At 37.0% G+C, this 19505-nt stretch overlaps 1 protein-coding gene across 1 annotated transcript in view; it reads left to right on the top strand.

Moving 5' to 3' along the window:
- The first annotated feature begins 336 nt into the window (after nt 1–336).
- The window catches only part of bend7.S (BEN domain containing 7 S homeolog), a 34226-nt gene continuing 15057 nt past the window's right edge, over nt 337–19505 (top strand). Inside the window, exons 1-3 of the mRNA XM_041588459.1 lie at nt 337–625; nt 732–869; nt 6694–6774. Of these exons, the coding sequence (XP_041444393.1) occupies nt 809–869; nt 6694–6774 (142 nt within the window). The 5' untranslated portion in view covers nt 337–625; nt 732–808. The remainder of the gene's footprint in view (nt 626–731; nt 870–6693; nt 6775–19505) is intronic.

Raw genomic sequence — 19505 nt, 5'->3', positions numbered from 1 at the left:
TAAGCCTGTCACTGTACCCCTTACCTAGAAACCTCCCTGGTTGGTTAATTTAAAACGTAAGAATGCCTTGCAGTTATCGATTTGGTAAGTGTCTTTTATTTTTTGACCTATAACTGAAAGTCCCAGGAACCCTAAAATCTTATTGTGTGTTCCTAGTACCCCCTGTAAGTGGTAGTAACAAAGCATAACAAACTCTGAGGAGCTCTATTTTTTTCTGCTTGCTATTTTGGTCACACTACTTCATTCTAAGAGCTTGCAAAACTAAACTACTGCCAGCAGGTGGCTCTCCTTCACACAAATAATTCTCTTCCCTGTTTATCATTTACAGCAATAAAAAGGAGGAAGGAGAAGAGTGATCGTATAGTCAGAGGGCCCTGTCTCGTGCTGCCAGTGCTCTGGGGGCCCCTCGGATGCATTACCTATGGGACATCTGGATACAAGGGGGTGGGGGATGAAAGTGATGCCTGCCTCTTGCTACCACCCAGGGATTTATAATCTGAATCCTTTGCATTTTAACCTGCTGCGTCTCTCTCTCCTGGAAACTGAAAAATAAAACTTTGCCATCTCTCGTGCAGTTGGAGCTGAAAGGCTGTGGTGTTGCTGCTTAAAGAGACGGACGGACCCTGTGTGTGACTAGAGCTTGATTTCCCATTTTCTTTTATTTTCCCCCTCCCCTTCCTCTTCACTGTCTTAATCTCTCTGATCTTTTTTTTTTTCCCTCTGCTCCTCAGTCTCTTCCTCCTCCTTTCTGCCAACAACAAAAAGCCACCATCAGAGGCACCTCTTGCTGGAATAAAAAGGCAAAAGCATGGAGTTCACAGAGAGGAAGAGGAGCAGGAAATCCCAGAGCTTTAAACTGGTGAATCAAGGTAAGGAGCTTTAGAATAGACAAGGCTGATGCCCCTTGATGCTGGCACTGTGCTACTGTGGCTAAATATTCCTTCCCATGGCACTGACAGTTTATTCATTGGCACAGGGGAAGGATGGGGAGAGTGGCAGTCGGCAGGAGTGTTTAAGACGAACAATTAGGAAAAATGCATGTCAGGGATTCCAGGGGCTGATTATTCATAGGGCTGCTGCCATGGACAAAAGCTGCAGGGCACCTGCTTGTATGATTTGGCCATGGGTTCACTTGGGATAATCATAGCAAGAGGGAAGAGACACAAGTGGAAGGTATGTTACATTATATGATAGTAGAGATGTCCAACCTGTGGCCCTGTAGTTAATGGACTACATTGTTTTTCAGCTATCAAAGCACAAACAATAACTGGAGGGTTTTGCAGTAACAGGTGTATATCCATGAATCGTGCTAAGTGTATTTTTTTCATAAGGTGTGTAGAGGGCTGTGGATTACATGTGTTTTTTTTCTGACATGTAAATAATGTGGCGTCTGTGCAGCTTGGGTTACAGGAGGCTGCGACGTATTCTTGGGAAACAGACAGAAGGGGAAAGGCCATGAACATGGAAGTGGAGAGTGATCTCTCCATTTGTCGTCTGACTGCTTCTAATGACAAGCAGGGGGTGGGCAGCCTGCAGAGTTCAGGGCAGGTTAAAGTAGATTTGCACAGGCTCCTGCGGATGTGTCATGTAACAGGGCAATTATACCCATGGCTTTTTATTGCATTAAGTGCACGTTTTATGTGCTTACACAACTGGGCACAGGCTCATAAAAACAAATATGCATCTGAGGGTTAAACATTTAATACAAATACACATATATTTTATGTACTACTAATCAAAGTCAGTTATGCTTAATTACATTTTATTTGAAATGTTGGTTGGAATATTATTTGATATTTATAAGTTTAATGTTTCTTTTTTTTAAATATTATTCAGTCTAAAATTTGATAAACTGAATATCTAAAAAAAAATAATTCTCTGTAAGACTACAAATATATTGTTATTATAGGTACTTTTTATTACTCATTTTTCTACTCAGGCCCTCTCCTATTTATATCCCAGTCTCTTATTATAATCAATAACTGGTTGCTAGGGTAATTTGGATCTTAGCAACCAGACTGCTGAAACTGCAAACTAAAGAGTTGCTAAATAACTCAAACCAAAAAAAAAAAAAATTAAAACCAACTGCAAACTGTCTCAGAATACCACTCCTTATGTTACTAAAGGTTACCTCAGCAGTGAACAACCCCTTTAATAACAAGCTGAGGCTGAACTGAACATGCGCCATCAAAATCAACTTTTTTCTTACATAATGGCAATGTAGCTTCTAGTTGATTTGTTTTGGTGAATTTGCACAATTAAATGTTTGATGTGAGGTTCTGTGCATGTTTCTTTTTTCAGCCGACAATTGGGGTTGCCACCTTTTCTGGAAAAAAATACCGGCCTTCCTATATATTTATCTTTTTTCCCTATTATCAGCTATCATTTTTACTGGCCAGGCCGTTAAAATACCGGCCAGGTGTCAACCTTACCCCCAAAATGCAGCAATGTAGGGGGGAATGCATACAGTCACACTCTCAAACACTGCATTAGTGTTCCTTAATAGTCCATGGATGCCAATAGAACTGAAATCAGTCATATCAGAATAGTAGAAAAACAGCAGTTCTCTTGAAGCCTTACCAGCATAGCTAATATACTGAATCACAATCAATTCTTCTGTTTAATCCTCCCATAAACATAATATGACTTCTCAGTTTACCAGATTTGATGTAAGTTGTTACAAACACAGATGAGTTGTATAAACATGGTAAGCCATTCTTTGATATAGGAGAAACCAGCTGGACTAATTAGTGACATAAGTAAATGATTAACTCTGTGGCTTATGCAGTAACAAAACTTTTAGTAAAACATTGGCAGACACTGTAGATTTAATATTGCTATTTGCTGGTGCTAATACAGGAAGTCACCATTTTTCAACTCATTCATATAATGTGCACCAAGAGCTTTCACATTATTGCATACATGCCCAAGGAAATTGCTGAGAAAATACCCAAGATTCCATCCATTTATTCTTTTTAAATATTGATTTTAATATAAACATTGTCCCATAATTTACAATTGGATCTGATTGATAGCTCAAAATGTATAATCTGGCAAATAATCTTGCAGGGTCATTAACTAACTTGGGTTTAGGATGGGGAGGACACAAGAAGGGGGTTATTTATCAGAATCCGAAAATATCTCATTATTTTCTGAAATCGAATCCACACTGGTTATTTTCCCTTATTTATCAATACATTTTCCTGAAAATTTCCTGTGCGGGAAAAAACTCAAAAAGAACGTGAAAAATTTGAATGATACGAATTTTGCAGATTTTCTGCCCCGAAAACTCTGATTTTTTCCTGCTTTTTGCCTGAAAAACACAAAATCTTCTAATTATTGCATGAAATCCAGAGCAGATCAGGATATCTTGGGGATTTCTCCCATTGACTTATATACAACCTCGGCAGGTGTGAGATGCCGGATTTTTTAGATTTGAACTTTTTTCATCCTCAAGGTATAATAAATCCTGAAAAATTTGAGGGTTTTTTTTTCACTAAAAATTCTGATTATAGTAAAAAAAAAACTTTTTTTTCCAGAGTTTTTGGCAATTATCACAAAGGTTTAACAACCAGATCTAAGTGAGGCCACTCACAACATACAGTATCCACCCAAAGCCTGTTTTTGCCTAATGAAACAAAATGTAATTCTGCACAACTTACATTGTGGTTTTAGTTGCAAGTAGTATTTCTTTATAGCTTTCTGTTCTCTTGTTCTGGCTGATGAAACAATGTAGCTGAAGTTACTTCTCCACCATGTCGGTTAATTAGTTGGATTCTGCTACGTTGTTTCAAGTGAAAATCAGGAGAACAGAGGGCATAAACAGCCAGATAGATGTTGCTTTGAACAGCAGTAAGTCATCAACCCCAAAAAGTATTTTTTTACTTAATAAAATAAAACATTATTCTAAGCACAACTGCAAAATACATTCATTACACATTTACTAGGGTATTTAAGTTATTTGGATTTGGATTGCTATTGAAAGCCATGTTTGCCTTTCTATATGGTTTTTGTTTGCCGTGTTAAAATTAGTTGATTTGTTCTTCTATAACACCTGGTGGCTAGGAGCCAAGAGAATGTAGTCGTAGAGCCAGTTGCTCAGGTAGTGACAATAATATAGATAACACTGGAGGTTAAGATGTTCTTTAGCAGAGTCATGGTACAGTGGAAATTGACCTATTGTGTTGTAAGGAAATGTTTTTATACATGAGGAGAAATCATTTTGCACCTGAATTACTCTACCTCACTCTACTGCCTTGTGAACTTATTCATCCCCTTCCAGGTTTTCAACTATTAAAGCAATACTGACACGTTCCTATAAAAATCATAGGAACATGTCCTGTGTGCTGCCAACCCGCTGACACTACTAACAGACCTTCCGGGTTGCTTCGGTGACACTGGGCTGGGAGTGGAGCGATCCTTCCATAGACTGAATTCCTGTTTTCATTCGTAATCATCCTATGGAAGGATGGCGCCACCCCCTCCCGGCATCACTGAAATGGCTCAGAAGATATTTTAGCAGTGTCGGACGTTCGGGTGAACGCAGGTTTGAGGGGGTTGGGGTCGGCTTTGCGGGGGGCTTTTAAAGGGAACGATCAAGCATTTACTTGATACTGACACATTCCTATGATTTTTATAGGAACGTGTCAGTATCGCTTTAATGCAATTTTACTGTATGTGATTATGATGTTATGTATAATTTGTCATACTGATTTTCTTGTTCTGGGGTCAAATTTGTGGAAACTCCAGCTTATACTATCTAGTATCTCTACTCTATCTCCCATTAGGCCCTTCTGGTGACTGTACAAATCACACAGTTAATCAATGTTTTATCATTTCCATATGCTTTTGCCAAAATGCACTTTTTGAACTAGACAAGTACAATATCTAAACCTCTGTTTACATTTGAAACCAAATACTACTCAAATTACAATTAGGTGTAAAGTTGTCTGCCACTACAGAAAAGGCAAAGCTATGACAATAGGAAAGCAATATTCTGGCAATTGAAATAAGGTCTATGAAAGAGTATCTGTGGTACCTCCCCTATGTGAGGAACATGAAGTCCATGTCCTTTGGACATTATTATTATCCTTATAATACTGCTGACAATCTAGGCTCAGTTTCATTTGGAACTAATTTGTGTGTTTTTGTGAGTCTTGAGGAACCTGGAGGAAACCCAAGCAGACAAATGGAGAAAAAACTTCTTCTCAATGATTATTTTGTGGGAATAAAAAAGGCAGCAATGCTAAACACTAACACACCATGCTGTCCTACAGCTCATGTAAGACCTTTTAAAAAGTGACTGCAATAATCGTATCTTCCACTGTTGTATTGCTGTACACAGAACTACATGCAGTGAAATAATGTGTGAAATGATATGAAGATAACCAGGTAGACTAGTTGCACCAGGAAGCTGGATAATAACTCCTACAGTATGTGTTCTAATCACACTATAGCAATTCTGCTGGTTTGGGGACCACTTTTATAGGTACATTGTTGTTCTGTAAGAGCAGAAAGTTTAAAATGAAAACTTTGGATTTTAAAGTGTAAATATGGATTGGGATTTTACCAACATACCTTGCATATTGAAGGAGCAAGGTACCTGATTTATTGATTAAATCAAAGTGCATGCAAAGATGCAAAAGAACACTGAAATTACTGATTGCCTGGGCCTGGCCCAGGTCCAAGGATCAATAAGACAGTGACACCATGGCTCTTCAGGGTAAACACTGGTTTATTTTCCTAAGTTTCCAACATACACAGTACATTCCAGCCCAGGGGTGACCATTTCAGCATACAAAACATAAATCATAAAAATAACTCCTGCCACTGGGCACTACCTTCAAACCTTTGAAGAGGTCCCTTATTTACCTTGTGGACAACCAGCAAAACAGTTTTCCCACCCCTGTACTCTGAGTACTCTTTTTAGGTACAGTCCTCAGCCTCCTGGCTTTTCCTCAGTCTCACTCAATACTCTCTGACACTTGGTCATAGGCTCCCTCTGGCCCTTGCAGTGGCAGGCAGCACCCCCAGGACAGCTTTCAAGTGAGCTCCAATCTCCAGACTGGACCTGGGAAATGGAGTGTCTGGCTACTACCATCTTTAAACAGATTATCTGTTTAACAACTCCCTTCCTGGAGCATGCATCAGCCCCTGGGAAGAAACGAAAGGCTAGAGTGACCTTTTCCAGCTTTTCTTGGTCACTCTACCATAGTGTATATAAAGCTATAACTGAATACTGAGCACTGATGTACTCCCAGCATTCACAGGGACTTTCTTGGCACATCAATGCATGTATTAATTGGTTCCACCCATCCCTGTTTGTCTGGTACAAAGACCAGTTTCTGCACCATATCACAGCCCCTGTGGGCAAGATACACATGGGTTAATGGCATTTTATTATTACTGATATTTATTAATAATCAGATTAGGAATAGGAACTCCTCAAGAAAATAGCAGACAGAGTTGCAATTATTGATTTTTATTAAAAGGCACATTCAATGGTAACAACTGGAATGGGGGTATAATACATGCTAATTATACATGCAGGGAAAAGCACATGGCAAGCACATAAGTAAACACCCTGTAAATGGCATGGGAACATACTCCCAGTTGCAAAACCAAAACATACAGGTTTAGAGAATACACAAACTGCAACTGACATTTGCTGATAAATATACCTTTGTTTTGCAGAATATCATCACGCTGTTTATAAAGCCTCTGATTATTGCAGTGACATCAATGGAGAGTCCAGAGACTCACAGAGTGTTTCAGGTAATTACCTTGCCATTGAATTATAACATACATAATTTAGTTTAAACATTTGGAGAATTATAACCACAAGTGCATTTGTTAGTACATTTTTTTATTATCTAATAGTTTGAAAATAGCCCTCAAACTTTGTTAACATTATTTTAATTTATGGGGTGTGCTGTTTCTAGAATATACAGGGGTTCAATTAATCCTGTGACATAAATAACCACTGATTAAAACAGATATCATTAAAAGGAGGAGGAAAGGTGAAATTATTGGAGGGGAGTTTGCAAACAGTTAGGCACCCCAGTGATTGTATTCATTTACCTAATAACCCAAGCCACTTCTCCTGTTAGCAGAAAACACCAGCCAGGGGTTCTTCTTGGCGAGCACCACAGCATTATCCTCCTTTTCGTCTTTGTTCTATACCCTGGGTCAGACACATGAGCAGTAATGTGAAAAAGCCAGCTTTATTGTTAAAGTCCGACTTTTCACTCTGCGCATGTGCACCCATAAGAAGAAAGAAGGAGCAGTAAGAAGATCAGTCTAAGATGCTTGCTGAAAAGAACCCTGAGCTGGTGCAGTTTTCTGTAATAATTTACAAGTAATAATTATTTGCTTAAAATTTGGTCTATGGGAGATGGCCTTCCTCTAATTTGGAGTTTCCTAGACAACTGGTTTCCAGATAAGGGATTCCATACCTGAGAAATAATTTACCCACTATTGGGAGATATAAGGTTATTAGAAGTCATCCTATAATTATATGTTTTTATACAGGTCATGGAACTATGAGGTTACTTCTATTTCCTCATGTTTTACAGAAAGAGGTACATACATACATAATACACATTTGTTGTAATCCAGAAAATAGAACTGGGGTTAACAACAAAACCAGCTCACAGTTTGTTCCTTTGATTTACCTGAAAATGATCATCTAAGGATCATAAATCAGCTCCTCTGTGTGTTGGGGCACCAGGAGATGTTGTGACTTGACCAGAGTTGCCACAGAAAATCAAAACAGGGAATCTAGCATGAGATTCCACATCTAGGTCAAATTCTCTTAGGGATATTATGTACAACTAGACATTAAGCCCATTAAATTAACGGGCGCTAGAACATATGTAGCCAGAGATGGTCTGTGGGGCACATGCGCAGTAGCGCAATCCCACGGACACAGGGACTGGACGCAGAGACACTTGAACTTTATTATATAGGATGTGGTCATTTCAGCTTCAGAAAGCATCATTTATAATAGAGAAACACTCTAATCTCCATGTATCTCATGGTATCCCCCATCTCCCTGCTTCTTTCATAACATCAGACACATCCACCTCACTTGCCCTCATTTACCCTTCTAAGAGACATGTGACCTGTATGAATGGTCATCTAACTCAATGTGACTTCTAATATCGTTATTCTAGTCATAGACCTCTGAATTGACTTCTATCCTTGAATAGTACGGGTATGGGACCTGTTATCCAGAATGCTCGGGCCTGGGGCTTTCCGGATAATTGATCTTTCCGCAATTTGGATCTACATACCTTAAGTCTACTGGAAAATCATGTAAACATTAAATAAACCCAATAGGCTGGTTTTGCTTGCAATAAAGATTAATAATATCTAAGCTGGGATCAAATACAAAGTACTATTTTATTATTACAGAGAAAAAGGAAATCATTTTAAAAAATTTGGATTATTTGGATAAAATGGAGTCTATAAGAGATGGCCTTTCCGTAATTCAGAACTTTCTGTAAAATGGGTTTCCGGATAACAGATCCTATACCTGTACAGGGGGTGGGGTACAATTTTTTTTATAAAACACAAATAGCATTGAGTCATGTGACACAATTGCCACCACTAACTATCAATTATAACTGATGGCATCACTTAGCATAAGTACATAAGGATATATTTTACAGGTAACTTACATTTTAAAAAGTGCTTAGTGATGCTGTCACTTGAATGCCTATTTATTAATGGATGAATTTCGGCATTTTTAAAACCACGACTAAACACATGACTCACATTCTCTGAAGCTATGAATGTCATGGAATTTATTAAAAGATCAGAATATAAAATGTACAAACTAAAAAAAAGCTCAGAACGATGCAAAAATCCGAATACCTCTAAAACCTCTAAAAATTTGAGTTTTTGGACAATTCCTAGCAAGAAAAATCCGAAAACCTCTAAAAGTCTGAATTGATTAAAAGGGGTCCATTAAAATCAGCAAAGCTTCTATTGACTTTAGGACAACTTTTACTTAGCAAATTTTGCATTTGAGCTTTTTGTGGTTTTTGCACTTAATAAATCTCAAATTTCTAGAGCTTTTAAGAAATATAGAAAACCAAAAACTTTTCGATTGTTCATAAATGGGCGTATATTCTTCAGTAGGCATACATTATTCTCTATTTTATTGGATATATGTGTCTTTTGTTATTGCTTAAATACCAGATCAATCCCATATATGAACGTACACATGAGAAATACACTAATATTTATATAACATTAGGTCACATTTTAAAAACTACATCCACAGTACTACAGATTCTAGTGCTGTGCTAGTGTCACGTTAGAATATGAATAATCTTTATTTTATAAAAACAGGAAATACAGTATTAAAAGTCAATACAGTTTATTCTTCTATTTAATCTCAAAATACCTGAATTATATAGCTATTCCAGAGAGAAAGCTGATGGTTTGTTCCTTTGTGCAGTATTTGCTTTATTTTACAGTGCTGTTTCAAGATCTCATCATAGCAAATGCTAGTTGTCTGGTTTGGGTATTTAATATTCATAACCCGTAGCATTATGTGCAATGCTTAATACATTTGTCTTCAGTTGCCTGAAATTAAATGTTTGTCATCCTTGTTAAAAATGAACTGTCATCGGATAATAAGAATTTTGCATACTGTATATGAGAGAGTGAGCTAATTAAATCCTCAGCATTAATGTAGCTCCATGTGTAATGGAAAATAAAAGGTCACCTCAATGTAACATACAGTTGTATCTTAAAACCATTTACTCCATCTTAAGGATTGTACTTTTTTCCCTGTTGTATAGGCTGAGACAATACTGTATGACCTTGGTTTGAGAGGTCAATTCTAAATCACAGTTCGTTACATCACAACTATTTTATGTGCTCTTAAAGGTTTATATATTTTTTATTAAATATGCATATGCATTGCCACCACATAAGTTCATGGAAAATATTAACCCAAATATAATGTGTTTCCCAATTCTCTCCTTTCAGGGATTATTTACTAAACTCCGAATGCAAAAATCACAAAAATTTGTGATTTGTTTCATATAAAATCAGTCTTTTAAAAAATCACAAATTTTTCGGGAATTTATTAAACCCAGAGGATGGAAAAGTCCGAATCTTAATATCCGGCATCTCAGATCTGTCGAGGTTGCATATAAGTCAATGGTGTGGTGATGGTGATTTATTGGTGTGTGCTGGAAAATCTTGAAAATCTGATGAAAAAGTTAGAAAAATTCATGAAAATCTGTTTTTTTTCCCCGCAAAGCAAATTGTCTGGAAATGTAATAATAAATAAGTACAAAAAACCAGAGCGGAGTTTGTAGCAGAAAATATTGAGCTAAATTCAGATCCCCCTTAATGTTCACATTGTTCAGCCTACATGCTGTTTACTACATTTCAAACATGTGGCCAGACAGATAACTAGATGAATGTTACAATTAATGTACTTTTTAATCTAATACACTTTCCCAGGCATTCTGGATTTAAAAAAAATAGTTTGCAGTCCTAAAGGGACAACCGTTTATACATGTCTGACTGCCACACGTATAGCAACCAAACACCCCTAAGGGCTTAATGTTTTTATTTTTAGTGTGGTCTACAATCATACTGTTTGACAATAAATCTCCCAGTGTATGTTTACCTAGGTTTACTGCATATACCTACATTTAGGGGCAAATTCATCAAGGGTCGAATATCGAGGGTTAATTAACCCTCGATATTCGACTGGGGAATGAAAATCCTTCGGCTTCGAATATCGAAGTCGAAGGATCGAAGGAATAATCGTTCGATCGAATTTTAATCCAACGATCGAATGATTATCCTTCGACCAAAAAAAGTTAGGCAAGCCTATGGGGACCTTCCCCATAGGCTAACATTGGGTTCGGTAACTTTTAGGTGGCGAACTAGGGTGTCAAATTTTTTTCTTAAAGAGACAGTACTTAGACTATCGAATGGTCGAATAGTCGAACGATTTTTAGTTCGAATCCTTTGATTCGAAGGTCGAAGTTGCCCATTCGATGGTCGAAGTAGCCAAAATAACACTTCGAAATTCGAAGTTTTTTTTCTTCTATTCCTTCACTTGAAGTTAATGAATTGGCCCCTTATAGTCTTCAAGTATTCCTCATTAGAATTAAGTATGGGTAAAAATTATTTTAAGATGTGCTTAACTTCACAAAATTGCTTGCTAAATCTCATTACAAAAGAGACCTTTTCTGACCACTTATCTATTTTATTTAACGTATCTCTGCTGTTTCTCATGTTTCCCTATAAACACCTACGGCTCTATGCAGTTAGTTATATCACAGCTAGAGCACTGCTGCAAAAATCTATTCTTCAAATCCTTTCCATGCACACTATGCGCCAATACCGATTTTGTTTTGGAACAAAAGCCAATACAAGTACAAAGGAAACGCATCTACCTACTCAAAATTTCTCTTCTTCTATTCTATACTGTACTCCACTGCCCTTTTCTGACATCTATTGTACTGTAATTTACAAAAACGTAGTAAAACAATTTAAATTAAGAAACATGAATATTTATAAACTATACTCAGTGAATAGGCCATTTTAGTTCAAATTCGAATCCTACAAATTGAAGTAACATCGTATCCGATTGAATTCGATTAGAAGTTTTTTAAAAAAAACTTCGATTTTTCAAAGTTCACCGATTGACGCTAAGTAGGTTCTAGGAGGTCCCCCATAGGCTAAAACAGCAAATTGGCAGGTTTTAGATGGCAAAGTCGAATTTTTAAAGAGACAGTGATACATTTCGATATTCTAATTTTCAAAATTTTTTCAAATTCTAATCGAATTAGGACTATTCCCTAGTCGAAGTACACAAGAAGTAGCTCAAAATTCAAATTTTTTTAATTCAAATTTTCACTTTGACCCTTGATAAATCTGCCCCTAGGTGAAGCAGCCTGTCCTATCTACTTTGTGTATTTAGCTTTACAAAATGATTGTTAATTTATAAGTAAAACACAACAATAGTCAAAATATATTTATCAAACTGTTACAAAGCAAAAGTTTTCTATTGGCACAGCTATTGTATATTCCAGCAGTTTTTGACCTTTTTCACCCCTGCCTTACTTGCTCAGCCCCCTGGCTTCACCTTTTGTAAGATCATTAAAAGAGCACATGTAAACTTACTATTGATCCACAGGTTCCTGCAAAAATTACTGTTATACGTGATACTGTTTAACATAGCTTCCAGAGACCAAGGAGTAGCAACAACAATTAATAGTGAAAAAGGTCACTGCACACATTGAGAAACACTGGTATATAATACGTGTAAGGCTAAGGGCACACTAGGCGATAGCGCCGCGATTTGACTCGCGGCGACTTTTCGCGGCGACTTTTAATCCGCAATCGCTGGGGAAACTTTGGCGCTGGCGTCTATGGGGAATCGCGAGCGTAAAAACACACGCGGCGATCTTTTTTCTATTGTCGCTCGAAATCGCCTCGCTAGGCGATTTCGAGCGACAATAGAAAAAAGATCGCCGCGTGTGTTTTTACGCTGGCGATTTTTTGCGATTCCCCATAGACGCCAGGGCCAAAGTTTCCCCAGTGATTGCGGATTAAAAGTCGCGGCGAAAAGTCGCCGCGAGTCAAATCGCGGCGCTATCGCCTAGTGTGCCCTTAGCCTAAATAAGACTTCATTTTCCTGAAATTGCTCTTGGAAAAAATTTGGATTGGCTGCCTTTTGCATTATGATACTAAGATCATTGCGGGACATGCCTCATTGGCTTATAATGACATCAGTTTTTTTTCTTGTCGTACAAATCTGAATAGAAAATATCTATTTTTCAGGAAGCTGTCATTTGTTTGTGCTGTTGCTCTGCCTGAGGAGGTATAGCTCCTTCAACTTTCTTACCCTGCTGCTAATCCTACCATGACAGAATTAAATTGAATCGACATAGTATTCAAAATGAGAAATAAGCCAGTTTGACATTCAATGCAGCCCTTCTACGGAATAATTGTAATGATATGGACACTTGATTTTAAAGTTTCTCTTAATTATGTGTCTTTGAAGCTAATTAATAGTTGTGATGAAGTCAATGGCTTGTACTCATAGGCTGAGATGGTAGAATTTGCCTCAAGGTAGCAGGCATTTTTGGCTCATGACTGCTCCATCAGGTGTCATGTACCTTGTTATGCCTAGGTTTGCCATGTCTTCTACCCAAATTTTGTGATTGTATTTGTTGACCTGGTTTATGATTGTGAGTTTGCTTCCTTTATTCTCTGTCCTTTACCTTTTGATTTGTATTTTGACTATTCTGGCTTCCTCTGCTCTTGACGTAGCTATCCATTCTTCACTCTTCTCCTTTTAAAGTGGAACATTTCAAAGTGGGAGGTCATGCAGTATGATAGGGCTGTCCACTAAAATGTAAAAGAGGTGTGCCATAGTTTTCATTCACTGGAGCCATTAATTGAATTAATTGAAGTACTACAGATCACATAATCTTTGTCAGTGACACAGAACAAGCATGCATACATATTCTATGTACAGTACATACATTCTCTTGTCACAGACAGAAAATAAATGATCTAGAAGTAAAATACAGTACACGATCTTGTATTATAATAGATGGACTCTCTAATGAACTTGCAATCAATTTACAAAACATGCACTTACTCCTTTGTAACTCAAATGGCAGGTTTAAGTTTTATCAAAGTCTTAATAGCAAATACATTTTAAAAGTAAATCAATAAATTACAAATGAATAACAAATGTCCTATATAAAATACAAAGCAAAGACTTTGCATTTTACACAAACAAGTGTAACATTACTACCGTGGCCCAAATAATTCTGACATGGTTAATAATATGACTATTTAGCAAGTTGTACAATTTAACTCCAAGCACCTCTACAAAAGTACATGATGATACAGTATTAACAATTTTGTTTACCCTTACAGTGTCTCATGAGCAACATGTTGCTCACCAACCCCTTAGATGTTGCTCCCAGTAGCCCAAAAGCAGGTGTTTATTTTTGAATTCCTGGTTTGAATGCAAGTTTTGTTGCATTAAAACCAGGTTTACTGCAAAACAGAGCCTCACATAGGCTGTCAGTCCACATACCAAACTGCCAATCACAGCACTTATTTGGCACCAGCCAGTAAAGAATAAGAACTATACATTTAAACTATGTAAAACCTTTGTTAATCCCTGACCTGCAGACTGGGAAACAATTATCTTAGATCTAAACAGACTTCTAATGATGTATAAACAGGCATTCAATATCATTTATATTTCAATAAATGTTCAGCAAAACACAAGGGCATAGGTTATTCTGACACTGAGTACTTGAGAAAAATGCCTTTCTGGTTGCAAAATGCTCATTTAAAAAACACAGTGCAGAATTTTTCAAATGAAGAAAGCTATAGAACCAATTTGTGTAAGACACATATTAATTTACAAAAACGTAGTAAAAATTTAAATTAGAAACATGAATATTTATAAACTATACATGATCTTAAATATGGTATATAGAGAAAGATGTCTATTTTTAATGGTTGTGAAAAATGTGTCATACAGATGCAGTATAATAGGGTTAGGCTATTGATTCTATAGTGACAAAGTGGTATAATCAAATCCCTGTGGGAAGCTGTGTTGAATCCATGGGTCCCATTCTTTATAAAACATTTTATTTTGTATTCTATTTTGTAACACACTGGCCAGTTTTTTCATTATAAAGATTGTGTTTATTCTAGTTCTCAGCTCCCCAATCGGTAATGCTAAAGATAACCATGATTTTGCAATGACCTATTTCACTGCTGTAACTATATGGGTTATTAGCGTATGTGCCATAGTTGGAATATCGTCAGTTTTTTTTATTGACGAAGGCAGGTGCTAGGTTCTTGTGCAAATTGATATTTAAAACCGAGTATTTACAGTAAGTTGATACACTTTGCACCAGAATTTTTGTGCTTTGGTGCAGGATCACCAGATATGGCTTATTGTGCCTACCTCTGCACAGCCCCTAAAACAAAGTGGGTCTGTGTTAGATCCCAGGATGCCTTATGGGCTGGTACTATGTGCCATCTGCTTAGTACCTTATAAGAAGTTTCTAAAGCATATATATCTATGGAGCAATCTTTGGTCCGCTCTATTGCGTGTACCCCATCAGCCTCCTCCATATAAAGTTGAAGTTCTCGTTTCCAAACTTGAAAGTATTTAAGCTCCATTAATGGAGTTGTGTTTGTTAGGGTAACATAGAGTGGGCTAATAAGTCACTTTGAGGAGGGATATTTCAAGCAGTATGTTTCATATAGCATGATAGAGGATGTTGAATTCCCTATACCTAGGGATTTTAAAAAAAATGCCTTATTTGATAAAAGCAAAGTAGCTCCATGTCTGTATTTTTGCTGTATAGTAGACCAGTCGGAAAGGTTACTTTGAGTCAAACGGTGGACCTTAGTAAATCCTTTGTCAACATTTCTGGCTAGTTTTTCTAGTTTATCTATCAAATGCATTTACAGTGAAGCTGATATGATGAATTTGCCTTAGCGCCTCACCTCGCTGAGGTCAGCACCAACAAGGTAGGTCTTGATCTTTATACATATTCATGTACATATTCATATGAATAATTTATTGGACAAGTATAATATCCAAGGCTATTTGGGATCTTAAGATCTACAGTTAGTTTCAATATTAGTATATACATATATATAGTTTATATATGTGCATGTATAGGTCTATATATATATATATATATATATATATATATATATATACATACACACACACACGTGTGTGTGTGTGCACTGGAGTTTGTTTATAGGTGTTTGTGTATAGTCCTTATAGACAGGGTGATAAATTTGAAATAACAAAATCCTGAAACAAGTCTAAGATACAACTGTGCAGAGTCTACAGCAGGGATCCCCAACCTTTTTGTACCATGAGCTGCATTCAAATGTTAAAGGAGTTGGGGAGCAACACAAGCATGAAAAAAGGTCCTGGGGTTGCCAAATAAGGGCCCGGTTGGCTATTTGATAGCCCCTATGTGCACTGGCATACTACAGGAGCCACAATTTGGTGGACCTCTGTTTGGAGGCAACCAAAACTTGCCTTCTAGACTTGAATTTCAAAAATAAGCACCTGCTTTGAGCCAACTGGGAGCAACATCCAAGGGGTTGACGAGCAACATGTTGCTCACAAGCTACTCATTGTGGATCACTGCCCTACAGGATACCTCAGGTTCCTAAGGGATGTCAAACTCACAGCTCCCAAATACCAGCATTCTCAGACAATTGTTGGCTGACTAACAACGTTGGCGTCATATAGCACCAGCAGGTGGTGAGGAACGAAGTTTACCTCCCTGATTCAGAGGCCTACTCAGTCTACTGAAATACCAGGGTACTAAAGTCTTAACTTACAATACTTGGCCCCATTCTTTGTACAGCAAAACTCCAAAAATGTATGCAGCACAAATTATTTCAGACCTTTGAAGTCTGAAAATATGTTTTCCTCAAGCTGCACATATGATGGATAAGGGACTGTCCATGTAAGTAGAAAGGTTTCGTATGTGGCAACTCTAGCAAGTGAATTAGTTAACTTTAATTCTGTATTGCAATCATCATTTCATACCTTGGATATAAAGTGCTTTGCATATTTATGAGCATTATGCAGATCAAGAGAGTTTCTAATGTAACCAGCTTTTCTTGCAAGATTCTTTTTTTTCTAATCTCACCTATATTCCAATAAACGCAGAGAAAATATTTGTTGAGAAATAAAGGTAAATACTGTTGCAATACATCTTTCCCATTGAACAAAATATATTTTTCATATACTGTACATTGTATATGTTCTAATAAGTTCACAGCAGTGAAGCAATATCCAGTCCTCCGTTTTTAATTATCACAATATTTTGTACTATTTTAATAGTCACTGCAGACAAGTGTCCTTATTAATATTTACTGACATCATTACTGCTAAACAGTACATGATACAAAAGCATGCCAAATAAGATCTGTTTTTCTGGTAAAGGGTATGTGACCTCTTCCTGTTCTTAAAATGTAAGTGTGGTTTTAGGACTTACAATTAAGGGCAGAACTTTCCTTTGAATGAGCTTGCTTGTATATATATATTAGCAAAAGCTCAAATCTGCAGAGATCCATTCAAACAAAAAAATGGAGAGCTTTTCAATAAAATCCAGTAGGTAACATCAGCTTTGAAGGTATTCCTCCATATGCAATCTCGGGCCGTTCCCCAGAATTCCTTCTGCTTTACATACAAATTCCAAAATGCAATAATTCCAAGATGCAATAATTCCAAAATTCAATAATTCCAAAATGCTTTGCATAACTTTTGCTTTAAGAGGCAGATTGATTATGTCGTTTATAGAACGGCAACAAAATTCACCACATATCGCCAGTCTTCATGGCTACTATAGCCCCTACTTCCTGGTCCTAACGCACTTGCAGTCCTGAAACTCTCTGAAAGGAGTAAAGGCTTTCTTGGGATTGCCAGGCATTAACCAATAGATTAAGCCACTGTGACATGGCAGAACCTGACAGTTTTACTATGCAAGAAATAGCATTAAAAGCTCTATTTAGTTAAAGAATTGGTCATTATAAAAATAACTTTTAGCATGATGTAGACACTGATATTGCTAGAAGGAGGAGTTATTCTGAGTCTCCAGGTTTATTGTTGCTATTTGCATTCACATAATCATTTCTGAGAAATACATTTATATTGCAGCAGGGTAGGTATATGTCTAGGGCACAGATGGGGGGCCACAATTCCAAGGGAAATTTGAGACCTAGCAGGATAGGAAGTGAGCAAGCAAGTAAGAATATCAGCTGTGGAGATTTTCAGTTGGAAGCAGGCATGGCGTGGTGAAGTGATGGGGCCAGGTAGCATTACCTTGAGTGGCAGTACTGTTGTACATAGTTTTATCTACCAAGTTTTCTAGTTCCCTGAGGTATGGCCAAAAACACACCCCACAAAAAGGACCCGCCAGGTTGAGGGCCCTGTTATTGCTGCAGCCTACAGTATGTTTGCTTTATGTGTTTATTCTTTACTTTTTTGGTTAAAGTAGGACAGTTTCTTTATTTGCTCAACATACATAGTAGATGAAGTAGAACACATCTACTGAGACACATATTCATCAAGTTCAACTCTTTTTGCTACATAAGAAAACTAGCTAACCTTTCAAACTGCTAGATACATTATTGTCAATAACTGGACCATAAGTCAAATATATCAGCTGGCTCCGAGCATAAATAGCTTAAAATCTAGTCCACAATTAATAGTTCATGAAAGATGAAAATACCTTGTAATGTGTTGCTATATTACTCACATATTATAGTAAATGAGTCTGTTAGCAGTAAGGCACTTCACTTTGACCGCAACAGAAACCTATGTTTTGGTATAGATTTCTTCAGAATTGGAATTCCAGGAAGTGAAGGTGACAAAGCCACAATGCACTTGTTTCCGGGAATCCAGTTTATGAGATCATCATACAAAGGTCACTTTCACGTACTATGTTTAGAAAAAGAATTCTGCAAGCAATTTCCAATTTTCTGCTGCTGTTTGCTACTCTGCTGTTTCCGCTATACAATATGTAAAGATTTTAAGTACCCATTCTACCTTTTGGAGCACCAGAACATTATCTGGTCCAACCTTGGAACTTAACTAGGTTGTTCACCTTTGAATTAACTTTTAGTATGATGTGAAGAGTGATGTTCTGAGACAATTTGCAATCAATTTTCCTTTTATATTATTTGTGTTTTTTATGTTACTTAGCAACTTTCTAGTGTGCAGTTTCAGCAATACAGTTGCTTGGATCCAAATTACCTTAGCAACCATGCATTGATTTGAATAAGAGAGTGGAATATGAATAGGAGAGGGCCTGGATAGAAAGATTTGTATTATAAAGTAATATTTGTAATAAAAAGCAGCAATAACAAATGTGTAGCCTTACAGAACATTTGTATTTTTAGATGGAGACAGTGACCCCCTTGTGAAAGCTGGAAAGCGTCAGAAGAAAAAAGCAAAAAATTACAACAACAAAAAACTATAAAGCAAAAAATAACAGACCAATTGAAAGGTTGCTTAGAATGGGCTATTCTATAACTTACCAAAAATTAATTTAAAGGTAAACCACTCCTTTAAGGCCCACACCTTTGTGCATATTTGCCCTTTTTTCCACCCACTTAGATTGTAACTTAAGCTTTATGGGGCAGTGACTCCTTTTTTTGGTTTCTCTTACCACATTGCTTTTAAGATATGGTGATCCACATTACAGAAAGATATGGAAAATCCAAGGTACCAAGCATTCCACATAATTAATCGTATACATGTGCCTCTTCTTAAGTACTTAAAAATATATACCTACTGTATAGCAGATTTGCAGTCATTTGCTTCCACTCAAATCATATGAAAGTCCAAATATATAAGTTTGAGTCCCAGGAAGATTAGGTATTCCCAAAGTCCAGCAAATCTTAGGCTCTCCTCTGCCTTATCGAAATTCTTTTCTTTAAAACCG

Source organism: Xenopus laevis, chromosome 3S (assembly GCF_017654675.1).
Source record: "Xenopus laevis strain J_2021 chromosome 3S, Xenopus_laevis_v10.1, whole genome shotgun sequence".
NCBI classification, from domain to species: domain Eukaryota; kingdom Metazoa; phylum Chordata; class Amphibia; order Anura; family Pipidae; genus Xenopus; species Xenopus laevis.
Note: the sequence above shows the minus strand (reverse complement) of the source record. Positions and strands in the feature narration are given on the sequence as shown.